At 53.4% G+C, this 14288-nt stretch overlaps 1 protein-coding gene across 1 annotated transcript in view; it reads left to right on the forward strand.

The window, feature by feature from the left end:
• THSD7B (thrombospondin type 1 domain containing 7B) overlaps positions 1–8296 on the forward strand; it is a 134564-nt gene extending 126268 nt beyond the window's left edge. The window contains exons 21-28 of the mRNA XM_038751316.1: positions 35–180; positions 752–911; positions 2475–2648; positions 2985–3080; positions 3793–3875; positions 4057–4249; positions 5177–5264; positions 7127–8296. Coding sequence (XP_038607244.1) covers positions 35–180; positions 752–911; positions 2475–2648; positions 2985–3080; positions 3793–3875; positions 4057–4249; positions 5177–5264; positions 7127–7208 — 1022 coding nt within the window. The 3' untranslated portion in view covers positions 7209–8296. The remainder of the gene's footprint in view (positions 1–34; positions 181–751; positions 912–2474; positions 2649–2984; positions 3081–3792; positions 3876–4056; positions 4250–5176; positions 5265–7126) is intronic.
• The last annotated feature ends 5992 nt before the right edge of the window (positions 8297–14288 follow it).

Below are 14288 nucleotides of genomic sequence, written 5' to 3' on the forward strand. Positions count from 1 at the left end.
TCTCTCCCCCCTTGCCCCTCCATTCTCCATGCAGGTCACATGAGTCGCATGCGCCAGGTCATCCTGCAGCCTCAGGGAGAGGGGCGACCCTGCCCACTGCAGCTCAGCCAGAGCAAGCCCTGCCCTGTGAAGCCCTGCTATGCCTGGCTGGTTGGAGGGTGGTCCCCCTGCACCATTGAGGTATCTCCCTGCCTCCCCCGTCCCCTGTCTGTCTGCCGTCCATCCGCCAGACACCCCCTGCAGATGATGGCGTTCCATAACTGCCCAGGCCCTTGCCCACAAATTGTGATCGGAACCACTCAGCGCTGGCTGAGGCCCAGCGTGCCCATCTGTCTGAATCCAACTGGTGCCATGGCCTCAGGCCCTGACCTCCACTCCTGGGTATCCGTCCACCTGAACTGGTGCCGGGCCTGTGACTTGGCTGGAATGTATCCCCTTCGGGGGGCTAGCGAGGCTGGCCCTCAGTCCATGGCGCGGCCTGTTCTCCTGAGCAAGATCAGGGGTGAGACTGCAGGTTCCCAGCCCTGGAGAGGTACATGTCTGACCTCTGTTTGCTGCTGTCCTCCCAGCCTTGGATTTCCATCATGCCCCTAACCCTCCCCCCAGCCCCAACCGTGGTGGCCAATCTCCAGTACAAGGGTAGGAGGAAGGGGATAGCCGCCCAGGGTTTTCCTGGTCACTGTCCCAGAGGGCCCGGGGAAGGGGCCGATGGCATGGCAGTAATAGTCACTGTGTCCTTTGGCTTCCCCAGGGCGGAAACTGTGGTGAAGGGCTCCAGAGCCGGACACTGACCTGCGTGGTCCACGGCGCCTCTCTCCCTCCCTCCACACTGCCAGTAGAAGAGGCCCTGTGTGCCAGGGTGTCTCCGCCCGAGAGCCCCCTGCAGCGGCTGTGCTCAGTGCCCTGCCCAGGTACACACCCACCGGCACATGTTGTGGCCTGGGTCCAATCTTCAGAATGACCTGTGCTTGCTTGATCTGGATTCAGAATCCCCCATTGCTCAGATTTCTGCCCTTTTCCCCCTCCTTCTCCCCCTCCCTCCTTCCTCCTTTGTCTTGTCTCTCCTCCCCCTTCCCTTCTCCCTTCTTCACTGTCCTTCCTTTTTCCTGTCTCTCCTTTCTCCTCCCTCTTCCCTCCCCCCTCCTCCTGGCTGCAAACACTTTCAGTTTCCTAGGGGCTAGCAGAGTGCATTGTGCTGAGGTGAAACTTCTTTCCCCTGAAACGTTCGTGCTTCGTGAGACAAAGATCGCATGCTCCCTGACTCACCCCTCCACGTAGGGCCTCCTACATTCACGCACTCAGACCATGGCAGCTGACAATGAGACCTGCCCTTCCCGCCATGCCGGTTGATATATCCCCGCTAGGGTTGGGATCGGAGTGCATGAGCACAGTGAATCTTCCTAAGGGGAGCTAAGCACTTATGTTAATAATAATAATAATAATAATGGTATTTGTTAAGTGCTTACTATGTGCCAAGCACTATACTAAATGCAGGGGAAAATACAAGATAATCAAGCCCCACATGGGGCTCAAAGTCTAAGGAGGGAGAACAGGTATTGAATCCCCATTTTGCAGATGAGGGAACTGAGACACAAAGAAGTTTAGTGACTTACCCAAGGTTACACTGCAGGTACATTGCAGAGCCAGGATTAGAACCCAGACCCTCTGACTCCCATGCCCGGGTTCTTCCCACTACATGACACTGCTTCTCATTCATATGCCTACTACATCAATCAATCAATGGTATTTAATGAACACTTACTATGTGCAGAGCACTATACTAAGTGCCTGTGAGAATACAATACAGTGGTGTTGATAAACATGTTCCCTGCCCAAAAGCAGCACACAATCTACAGCTATTCCAAAGCTTTACTCTCTATTACCTCCCCTTTCAGTAATTTATCTTTCTGACTCTCTCCTCCACTAAACTGAAGCTCCTTAAATGGTGGGATCATATCTGCTATGTCTATTCTACTTTCCCAAATGTTTAGTACGAAGCTCTGAATACAGTAGGCACTCAAGGAATACTAATGATTGACAGATTTGCTGATTGAACCACGGATCCACACTGGGTCCCTGGGGAAGAGTCAGGGATGGAGGGGGAGAGTCAAGAGTGCTGAATGGTTCATGCTGGGTCACTTCGGGAGAGTCAGGGTTGGACTGGGTCACTGAGGGAGAATCAGGGATTGAGAGGGGAGAGTCAGAGTTGTTGAATCCCCTGATTCCCAAAGGCAAACACATCAGCCAGGACTGAAGCAAGCCAGGACTGGGACCCCTCACCTCACCTTACCTTACCTGTGCTGACTGACCACACAAACAACACTCCCTCCAGTGAGCTCCTGAGGTCAGAGCCCCGTGCCATCAGCCCATGCCATTGGTTCAGCACAGCCTTTTCCAGATGGTCCAGCCCAACCCTGTATTGCCTGGAAGGCTCCTGGGCCACCCCTAACCTCCCATGTCTCATTGCCATCCAGGTGACTGCCACCTGGCTGAGTGGACCAGCTGGAGTGCATGCGAGCTGACGTGCCTAGATGGCAGGAGCTTTGGGGCTACTGGCCACCAGTCACGTTCAAGAGCATCCATCACCCAGGCCCTCGACAACCGAGTCAGCTGCCCTGAGCAAGTCCTAGAGACCAGGCCCTGCACAGGTACTGCCCCCAAACTCCACCCCTACCCTGAACAGGTGCCAGCCCAGTGCCCTGTCCCCATCCTGCACAGCTACAACCAGGGGTCCCATTCCTCGCCCTTCACAGGTACCACCTTAGTGCCCCATCCCCTCCTTGCCCAGATACTGCCCAGGGCCCCTTTCCTCACCCCTCACAGGTACCACCCTGCCCAAGTACCTTTTGGACTCCCCTTCCTCTCCCCAGTGCCCTGTCCCCACCCTGAGCAGCCTCTGGGCTGGATAGATATCATCTCAGGGCAATGTGTGGGTGTGGAGGGAGGGGACAGGCCCAGAATTCTTACTGACTGGTTCCTCACAGGAGGGAAATGCTTCCATTACAAGTGGAAGTTTGGCCTCTGGAGGAACAATGAACGGGCCGTCTGGTGCCAGCGCTCCGATGGCATCAACGTCACAGGTACCTCTTCCCAGAGTCAGTGCAGGTCAGAGCCCAACAAACCGGTCGGAACCCACCAGGACCAGTCAGACCCTGCTGGGGCTGGTCAGAGCCCACTGGGGCCTATCAGAACCCGCAATCATCCGGCCATGTGGGGAGCCCCAGGAAGCAGGTGGGTGAGGGGTCAGTAGCACCGAGGGAGGGAAAGGTTGGCTGGTGTAGAGTTCGGGCCTCAGTCTCCATGGCCAGTGGACAATGTGAGTGTATCTACTTTACAATTGGGAATGTGGCTGTATGGGCCGGAACACTGCCCTCTGTACAGGGACCCAAACCGGCTGTCCCAAAGAGGGTTCTTGGTCCCAGACTCCCAGAATAAATCACTGCCTTGTCCAGCCAGGTGGAAATCACTCAAGGTCTTGGGAGGGGGCTAACCCTAGGTGAGGGAACCTTCCAACAGCAGAAGACCACAGTGAGTAGAGAATAGAGACCTAGGGGACCTAGGTCCCCTCACCCCTCCAGCCCTCATTCTCTACTCACTGTGGTCTTCCGCTGTCGAAGCATCTTCATCACTCAAGTCCAGGGTCTTGGCAGGGGTAGGGATCCAGAGCTTCCTGGGTGGGGGACAAAAGGGGATCTGCCAAGGCTTACAGTTTGCCAGAGCCAGGGGCTGACCCTGTGACATTGGCTACTTCCCTAGGGTGTCCCCAAGGTGACGCTGAAACATCTCTTCCAGGCGGATGCTCCCCACAGAGTCGCCCAGTGGCAGTGAGGCACTGCCACCCGGACTGCAGAAAGCCCTTCTCCTACTGCACCCAGGTGAGAGCCCTTCTGTCCATTGGCAGGTGACACCTCACCACCGATGCAGCCACCAATGCAGGAGGCCGGGGCTTGTGGTGGGCTGCAGGGTGGGCTGCACTGACCTGGGCGGCTCCCCTGCCCTGCCCCCACCAGTGATCGTGCCGCCTGGGAATCACCCCCTCCTGTCTTTATGGAGCAGAATGGAGTGTGCGGTTGCAAGCCAGGTTACACGGAAATCCTGAGATCGAATGGCTTCCTGGATTATTGCCTGAAAGTCCCGGGCTCCGGGGACAGGAAGGCTGATGTTAAAACGAGCGCTGCCAAGAACAAGCCCGTGAACTCGAAAATACGTGATATTTTCAGAACCTGGTCTCTCCATCCAGTTGATGCGGGTAAGCACCCTCGTCTGGGAGGGAGAGAGCTGTGTTGGGATCAGGTTGTGACTGCCATTGGTCACTGATTGGTAGAGGCTAAGGTACAGTAGGGTGGCCATCAGTCCAGTTTAAAAATGGACAATTGGGTATCCAGCTGGTCTGTTTCCAGTTGGGTACTGGGAAGGGATTGGCAAAGTGTCCTTGAATTTAGCCAGTGGCCCTCTAAGAGACTGCTTCAGTGAGACTAGCCAAATCATGATGGGAGGCAGGGATGTCAAGGGAGCCACATTTTAAATCACTTACCCTGGAGATGAGCCTCTGGGGATACTGGTTCCGTGGACTGACTTGGTCCTATAGCAAGGACTTTTGCTGCTCCCTGTGATCAGGAGGCTCCTGTGGGCATGGAGCCCCTCGCCCCCACTGGGGTCAGAATGGGCTACGATCAAGCTGGTAGCAAACCTCTCCAAGGTGTCAAACCCCAGGAGGCCCCACCAAGCAGTGGGGAGTCAAAATCCAAAATGTCAATCCAAATGGTGCTCCCCGATGGTTGAGCTGATCTGATCTTGGAGGGGTCAGGCTCTGGGTGGAGGTGGTATTTCAAAAGGGATCCAGAGGATTGGCTTGACAGATCATCCACAGAAGCTTGATCCATCTGTCTTCCAGCTCCAAACCAGCTCTGAGCCAGCTCCCACCTAGCTCCATACGGAGAGCTCCAGGCCAGGACTATCTCTCAGGCAGGGGTTACGATTCCGATGGGGCTGTGAGGCTCCAGCTCTACAGAGGCCAAGGCTGGGCCTTGCAAGTCCCACAGTGGAGCTGGTTGAGCATGAGGGTTGTGCCAGCTCAGCAGTGATTGGGTGCCCGGAGGGCTTCACAGCCTCCTCTTCAGTGCTGGGTTGGTGCTAAGTCAGAGCCACCTGACTTTCTCATCTTTTTCCTGGACAGATGGTAGAGTCAAGCTCTGGGTTTACGGCTTCTCAGCCGGTGGCATCCTTCTGGTACTTCTCCTTACATTCTTGTCCTACCTTGTCTGGTAAGTGGGGCCCTGGAGTTCAGCCCTCTGGGAAGCTTCACCTGATGGGCCGGTTTGACCTGGGAGGCTGGTTCTTGGTTCTGCCTTGGCTCCTGGACAATGGCCACCTTTTCTGAGGGTTTCCTGAAGAAGGAGCCAATCTCCTGCTCAGATGGCTCAGGAATTATGTCCCAGTGGGGTTGGGAAGGCTCCCATAAATTCAGAGCATTAGTGTCCCATGCCCAAGTATATGCCCAGTGTGGGGAGTTGTGAGGCATGCAAGTGAGTGTCTGGAGAGTCCTCTAAGACTGTATGCTCATTGTGAGCATCTATCAACTTTTTCATTGTACTTTCCCAAGCACTTAGAACAGTGCTCTGCACACAATAAGCACTCCAAAACTACCACTGATTGATTGATTGACTGATTGATTAATTGTTCGGAGAGCCAGGAGGGCACAGCATCAGTGGTGGAGGTTCCCTTTACCCACCCTTTCTCGGAGCCGTAAGCTAAAATGATTTTATTCCTTAGCAGCCTCCAAGCAGAGCAGATGTTTCTCTGGGAGTTTTTCCCAATCAAAATCCTAATTCAGGTCCATCCCTTGCTAATTTAGACCATAAGACAGTTACTATGGCAACAGGGTCCCGGGAAGCCTCTGCTTTGGGTCCAAATGAGGGTCTGCTTGCCGTGGTCAAGGTGAACCTGAGTGAATTCACCATCCACATTTCGGTCTTGGTTTCTTTGAGAGATCTCTCCCTTCATGGTCCTGCTATGGGGCTGCTGCCCCAGGGGCTGCTCACTAGCAAGCTGGGCTGGGCTGGGCCCGGACACCCTCAAATTCATCCCTGAGTTTGCTAAAAAAAAAAAAACCCGAGGGCTGGGCCTCTGGGCCCTGAGTTTGGCAATCTGGGCAGGCCCCAATCCCACTGTAATTTGGAGCATAGGTGCCTCACGCTCTGGAGAGGCATTGCCTGGAACAGACCCTCGGTATAAGCTTTGTCCCCCTGGTTCAGGCTCTGCCTCTCAGGAGTGGGGCTGCAGGAGACTTGGTGGGTATCTGCAGCTTCTGGATTGTGTTTGTCTATGGGACCCAAAAGTCTTCATTTTCCCAGTCGATAAATCTGAGCTGTGAAGGTAGGGCAGCTAAGGGTCTACCTGTCTCATCAACACCCTCCACCCCACAGCATAGGAGAGGGGAAGGTGCAGAGGACTCGGGGCTGGGGACTTCTCAGAGGCCCAGGCCAGGAGAGTGGGCTTCACCAACAGGTTTGAATCATGCTGGGAGACCCCTGGGCTGAGCCTCAGGATTCCTTCAACTCTGGGAGCCCACAGTCCCCTGTGGCCCTCTGCCTAGCTCTCAGCAGAACTGAAATCATTGAGGAAGACCATACTGCCTCTTTGTCCCCTATTCCTGAATTTCCCCTGATCCACCCTGGTAGGCCATGCAGGGCCTAGTCTTCATCGGAAACCTGGACGGGCTCACCCTAACCAGTGACCACAGCGCAATTGCAGAGGGACAGAGAAGCAGGGACAGCTAGCCATCCATCATGTAGCCATCAGCCTGGGTGGTTCCCACCATCCTGGGAATGAGAGACGGCAGCCCAGTTGTAGTGAGGGGCAGTCTCACAGCCTGGTCTTTCCCGCCATTCCTATAGTCCAGCCCCACCCCCTCCCCAGTCTCACTCCCAGCTGTTGAAGTGGGTTCCAGTCCCAGTGTCACAGAGATAATCTACATCTGCCTGGCCATTTCCAGTTGAGCCACATGGATGCTCAGCCCCAGACTGGGTGAGGGGCCAACTGCTCGTAAACTGTCGATGGAACCCCCTGTCTGTCTGTCTGTCTGTCTTCCTGTCTGTCTGCCTGACACCTCCTCCTTCCTTTCCAGCAAGAAGCCAAGCCAACGTGAAAGCCCGCTCCCACAGCAGAAGCCCCTGACCCTGGCCTATGATGGAGATGTCGACATGTAGTAGGAAATGGAGACCAAATGCTGACCTCAACTGCCTTAACTGTTTTCTCTTGTGTAGCCCTCTGCCTGCTCAGGATTTACCAGGACTGAGTCTCCAGGTGTGGGACCCGGGGAGGAATAGAAATATTCCAGGCATGGTTTTGCCTTGAGTCAATTTGAGCACAGTCAAAGTTCTTTCCATCTCGCTCTTTTTCATCTTTCCCCTGTCCCCTTCCAGTGGGACCAGAAACCATGTTGGAAAATGGGAGGAAGAAAGCACGGCATCCGCCCCGCCCTTCCTGAGCCCGCTGACCAACATATGATCCTGCTGGGACCGGCTCGAAGACATCCACTGTCAGTGGCCGGGCTGCCCTGGACCCAGGATCTGCACTATATTAGTGCCCGATTCCCACCATCCCTGGTCCACCCCTCCAAGACTTGCCGATGTGGCCCATGTGCTTGGCCCTGATGATGAACTCGCCCCACCAGTGGACACAAGGAAGTGGTTCTCAGTGCTGAAACTCTCAGAGTTTGGGTGCTGACAGTAACACATTCAGGATGTGAGGTCTGGATAGGAGACGAGAGTGGCCTCCCAACTCCTCGCCTAGCAGGCCGGATGATGGACCCTAACCCGGGGTGTGTAACAAATGGGATGAGAAGAGAATTTCCAGGAGAGAGTGTGGGGAGAAGACTGAATTATCACCATTGAATTTCAACTCAGACTGCTCCGTGAAGCTACAGCATTGGACGGGGACACCCACACACGCACAAACACACACCCACACACACCTACACACACACACACACACACCCCTGTAATTCCATTTAATTACTGACTCCTGCTTTTTGTAATTTCAATTTTCGTACCTGAATATTTATAACTTTTTTAATTTGATTATCTTCTGACCTCATTTACTATACATCAACCACTAATCCTGTTTGTAAAACATCTTGCTTTTCTTAAAATTTCAACACTTCTGAAAGGTTGCCTACTCCTCAGAAGTATTTTTGAGGAATGCTAGTTTGTGATCGTGGATGTTGGAAGTCAAGAAGGGCCACCTTGAGGTTTTCCCCTTTATTTATGACAAATAAAAGACAGGAGAGATTGAGGCTCAGGAGATTCCACTGGCTTCCTCTGCTTCCGTCCATTCCTTCCCTGTCCTGACTGCATGCTTCCAGTAACACTGTTTTCCCCTGTCCTGAATCAGCGCCAGGCCATTTTGCGTGCTCCACTTTGCCCCCATCCTCACTTTATCCTTGCCCAACATGGGCAGCCTGTCACAATGTCTTGGCCCCAGGGACTTAGCTAGGGGGAGTTGACTGAGTTAAGCTCAGCCAGGGATGCTGAGCTGGGCTGAGCTGCTGTTCCCACACGTGCTTGGAGCATGTTTCTGGTTGATTTCAGAGTCCCAGAACTCGGGGCTTCAGGGTAATAAACTGCCTCACCTAACCAGATGTCATGGTGGGGGTGGGGGACCGCAACTCTTTCGCTCACTCAGTCTTTCACACCCTCTCTTCTTCCCCCTCCCCCCCCAACGTGCCTCTCCCTTCGGAGGTTTCTCAATCTCCATGTATCCTCATGGGGCACGTGCCTGCTGATCCTGTTGACTGCTCTGAAAACTGCCCAAGTCTCATTGGCTCTTTCTCTGAGCTTTAGTTCCCTCATCTGTAAAATGGGGAATAGGGACCTGTTCTCCCTCTCTCTTAGCCTGCGAATTCCATCTGGGGCAGGGACTGGATCCTATCTGACTATCCTTTGTATACCCCAGTGCAGAGCACAGTGCTTGACACATACTAAATGCTTAACAAATAGCACAATCAGTAGTAGTGGTAAAGCCCATTAGAGGCTGCTTTCTGCTGATGCTGCCAGGTGCTGTGGCTGCAGGCCATGTCCAGGGCCTTTGGTTACCTCCCATAGTTGCCCAAATTACTGATACATGTCATGTAGGAGCAGAAGAGCAGTCAAGGCAGTGGTCAGGACAGTTATCAGGAAAGCCATAAGGACAGGTTAGGACAGTGGTCAGGAAAGCAATCAGGAGAGTGGTCAGGACAGCGGTCAGGATGGAGCATTGGTTGCTTTGGGGCTTGCTGCCCTCTGGAGACCACTCTGAAGGGGAGAGACTTCAGGTCTTCTGAGACAGCACTCCACCGATATCCTGGTGGTGCAGTGGGAAATCGGAGTCCATTTATAGAAACTCAATAAGGCACCTATTAAAGAACAGCACAGACAAAGCGATGACGCTTCAGTGAACTTGAAGTTGCTGCTGCTACTGCATTGCTGCTGTCTAACGCTGTGGTGGACAGGGCAGGGCCCGGCAGAGCTAGGTTGGGAAAGGTGGGAAGAGATGGTCTGGGCAGTGCCAAAAAGAGCTAGGCTGGGCAGAGCTGGGCTGGGCAGAACTGGACAGGGCACAGCTGAGTTGACCAGGGCTGAGCAGATCCAGGCAGAACCAGCCTGGAGCAGAGGGGTGGTGAGGGCAACAGCAGACAGGCTAGCCTGGCAGGCAGAAGTCAGAATTGTGCGGACTCTCTTAGAAGTTTGTGGAGATGTGAGGCATGAGGGAGTCTTTTAGACTGTGAGCCCACTGTTGGGTAGGGACTGTCTCTATATGCTGCCAACTTGTACTTCCCAAGCGCTTAGTACAGGGCTCTGCACACAGTAAGCGCTCAATAAATACGATTGATGATGATGAGGGAGGCAGCGGGGCTAGGGACAGAACCCGAGGGACTCTGCCCCTGGCCTGCTGGGTGACCCTGGATAAGTCACTTACCCAATCTGGACCTCAGTTTCCCCATCTATAAGTTGGCAATAAGATCCCTGCTCTCTCTCCCTCTTAGATTAGGAGCTCTGTACAAGACAGAGACTACATCTGATCTAATTATCTTGAATCTACCACACATCTGTGCACAGAGCTTGGTGCATAGCAAGCACTAAAGATACTGTAATCATTATTAATACATAGCAGGGAAAACAGTTCCAGGTCCCATAGACATTACTATTCAGCAAGATCAGTCCTCACTCCTGTAATGGGACGAGAAGAGGTCTATTCCCTCATAGTCCCTATGCCAGCCGGTGACAGGGCCTCCTGACACCAACCTTGCCACGAGCCTGCCACAAAACTTGCTGTGCCCCCTTCCATGAGCCCCACCATGAGTCTTGCAATGCCCCCTGCCACAGGCCCTGTTAAGAACCCCTCCTTGTGCCCTGCCACAAACTCCACCGTGAACCTGCCACTAGTCCTGCCACAGGCTTTGCCACACACCTGTCACAAACACCACCATCAGAGAGCCCAGCTGTTAGCTGCCTGGTGCTCCCGGCCCTGGGCAGTCGGTCCCCTTGCCTTGTCCTGGCCCTAGGTCCCCTTCCAAAAGGCTGGGCACTGGATGCATCTTGACTTGCCTCCACAGCCTCTCACCTGCTGTTATACTGTTCCTCTAGTCCTCCAGAGCCTTCACAAGTCAGAAGAACAAAATAGGACCAGAGTCTTCCCTTCACCAGTGCTTTGGTCTCAGCAAGCCAGGCCCGACCTCACTAGCTCTAGTGGATGGTGGTAGCCCGCAGGGATTCCGGAGTGATTCTGGAGGGGGGGATTCTGGCAGGATTACACGGGGATTTCAGTGGGGATGCTGGTGGTGCAGTGCTGCGTGGGCTGGATTGAGATGAACCATCATAATGATGATGTCTATGACAGTTTTAACATTAGACAGGCTTTGTCAGGAGCTCAATCTGGAACAACAACGATTTATACAAATTGGTTTTCATTTCATCTGTCCCAGAATCAAGGCCATGAGTGGGGATTGGGTGGATTTCAGATGGGGACCTATTTAATTTGGTTTACCAGCCAAGAAGAGATCCCCTCACCCCCCGCTGCTGGCTTAGGGCTGTGGTTCATTCTGTTGTAGTTTCGGTACCTTCGTCCCTTACACTACCGTGCCTTGAGCTGCTGACATGATGCCAGATCTCTGCAGGGCCGGGAGCCCAGACTTCTCACATCTCCATACCCATAGACCTGGTCCAAGAAGAGGAAGCAACATGACTTTTCCTGTTTCCAGACCGGGCGTCACAGTTGATGATTGAGAACCAGACGAAGTGCCTTAGTCCAATCCTAAAGAAAATGTTTTGTTCACTCCTAGGTATCTGTCCCCTCCTCTTCCTTCCCTCCATCACTCCCTCTGCATCTTCTCCTCTTCTTCCTTGCTTCCCTACTCCCTTCCCTCAATCCATCCTACCATCTCTTCCTCCTCCTCCTCTTTGCCCCTTCTCTCTCCATTTCTCCCCTTTCCTTCTCCTATTACACATTTCTGGAAAACCATTTACTTGTGAGAAGCAACTGGCTCAGCGGAAAGAGCACGGGCTTTGGAGTCAGAGGTCATGGGCTCGAATCCCAGCTCTGCCAATTGTCAGCTGTATGACTCTGGGCAAGTCACTTAACTTCTCTGTGCCTCAGTTCCCTCATCTGTAAAATGGGGATGAAGACTGTGAGCCCCCCGTGGGACAACCTAATCACCTTGTAACCTCCCCAGCGCTTAGAACAGTGCTTTGCACATAGTAAGCGCTTAATAAATGCCATTATTATTATTATTATTGTGCTTGATTCATCACATGGGCAACATTCTGATCTCCTTTAGAGAACATCAGACCCTGAGTGACACTGCCTAGCTCAGCCTCACTGTGGCCTGTCCAGCCCAGAACTGTGTGACTGATAGCAGCAGGCTTGGAGGAACTGAGTGCTGGTCATCCTCCTGGACACCTACCCTCAAGGAGAGGGATGAACCACCCAGAAACTCAACTTTATCTTGCCTGCTCCTGACTCCCGCCAGGGACCCAGAATGGACCATCCAACACCCCTGACTCTACTCTCTCCATCCCTGATTCTCCCCAGTGATCCAACATGGACCATCCTACAACCCTGACCCTCCTCTTTCCATCCCTAACTCTCCCTCAGTGACCCAACATGGACCACTGGACACCCATGATTCTCCCCTCCCCATCCCTAACTCTTCCTCAGGAACCCATCATGGACCATCCAACACCCCTGACTCTCCCCTCTCTATCCCTGACTCTCCATCAGTGACCCAGCCTGGCCCATGCCCCTGACGTGGTTGTGCCACAACTGTGCCAGAGGACACGATGTAGGGTGACTCTTTGACTGCAGCCTCTGTGGGTGCTTGGGCTGATTTACTGTGATTCTCCCCCCTCCTTCTGCCCCCCTCTCCTTTAATCCCTGACTCCCCATCTCTACCCCTTCCGGACTCCTCTCCCTCCCCTTTCTCCTTCCCCACCCTCCTCTGCCGGTCACTTCCTGATGAGAGCAGACAGCTCCCTCCAGATTTAGATCCTGTAGCTGATCTCACCCTTTTAATAGCATAATAGTCCATGTCGGCTGAAAATAATGCTATTGTAATAACAGGACTAAAGACAAGCTTAGCCATTTTCTATTTCCAGACACTTCTGTGAGGTGGGCCCCATCCCCAGGGCAACTTGAGTTTGACGCTCCCAGGGGAGGAGTCACGGCAGTGAGCATAGGGAATCTATTCCCACAGAGAGCTGGACAACGAGGAACCCTGGCAAGTCCAAAGGGGTTTAAACTATGCATGGTGGATCACTGGGGGAGAGTCAGGGATGGAGAGGGAAAAGTCAGGGGTGTCGGATGGTCCACGCTGGACCACTAGAAGGGGAGTCAGGGATGGAGAGGAGAGAGTCAAGGGTGTTGGATGGTTCATGTTGGGTAACTGGAGGAGAGTCGGAGGTATTGAGTAATCCATCCTGAGTAATTGGGAGAGAGTCAGGGATGGAGACGGGAGAGCTAGGGGTAATAATAATAATAACTGAGGTATCTGATAAGCACTTACTGTGTGCCAGGCACTGTACTAAGTGCTAGGGAGATAAAAGCAAATCAGGTTGGACACAGTCTCTGTCCCACATGGGTTTCAAAATGGTATTCCCCATTTTACAGAAGAGGTTACTGAGGTTACTGAAGCACAGAGAAGTGAAGTGACTTACCCAAGGTCACACAGCAGATAAGTGGAGGAGTTGAGATTAGAATTCAGGTCCTTCTGACTTCCAGGCCTGTGCTCTGTCCACTAGGCCACTCTGCTTCTCATCCATGTGAGATGGTGTGTTCTGGGTCACTAGAAAAGAGTCAGGGATAGAGAGGGGAGAGTCAAGGATGTCGGATGGTCCATGTTGGATCATTTGGGGAGAATTGGGGATGGAGAATGGAGAGTTTGAAGAGGTTCAGAAGTTCAGCCTTCCCCCTCCCTCCAGCCCGGCCCCACCTCCCTCTCCAATGGGTTGGAGCTGTAGAAAACAAAAGTTACAAGAAGTGATGAGGTGGGTGCGTGGGGGACCAGGTAGACATGGAGATACTTTTGGGTTGTTGGACCCCCCTGTAGACTGTAAGCTCATTATGGGCAGGGAACGCGTCCACTAATTCTATTGTACTCTCCCAAGCGCTTAGAACGGTGCTCTGCACATAGTAAGGGTTCAATAAATACCATTGATTGATTGAGTGATTGGGGGGACGGGGGCGGAGATGGGGGAGGGGCGGAGGGAAGGGCGGAGCCAGAGAGACGGTGGCGGGGCTATTTCCCGAGCTACCTTGAGTTGGTGAATGAATGAATGGTGAGGAACTTTGTTGGGAGTGGGATATTTCTGTGGTGTTTTTCCTGTCCTGCAATGCCATCTAGTGAGAACATCCCCAAAATGCCGATGGCTTGCACACTTCTGGGAGGTGCACGGTGCTGATTGGGTCTCACTCCAAAGGTTAATAATATGTCCCCTCCCCACCCTGGTGAAATGCCCTCTCATTGTCCTCCAAGAGCTCAGGCCTCAGCGGGACCAGGAATCAGGATCTGGAAGCCCCCTGGTCAGGCTGCCAGAGTCTGGGGGCCCCTAGACTGGGGAAGCGAAGTCTGAGTGATGGTCTTCCTGGGCCCAGGGATTGGCCAACAGCTGCATCCCAATCCCACTGATGGCAGAACAGCGGGAAGAACTTGGATAGAAATGACAGAGTGACAGTGTCAAAGTTGTGAAAGTGAGCCGGGGGCCTTGTGGAGGAAAGGTGAAGGGTGGAGTATCTCCTCTCTCTTGGGGGTCTTA

The sequence above is a fragment of the Tachyglossus aculeatus genome, chromosome 9 (assembly GCF_015852505.1).
Source record: "Tachyglossus aculeatus isolate mTacAcu1 chromosome 9, mTacAcu1.pri, whole genome shotgun sequence".
NCBI lineage: Eukaryota > Metazoa > Chordata > Mammalia > Monotremata > Tachyglossidae > Tachyglossus > Tachyglossus aculeatus.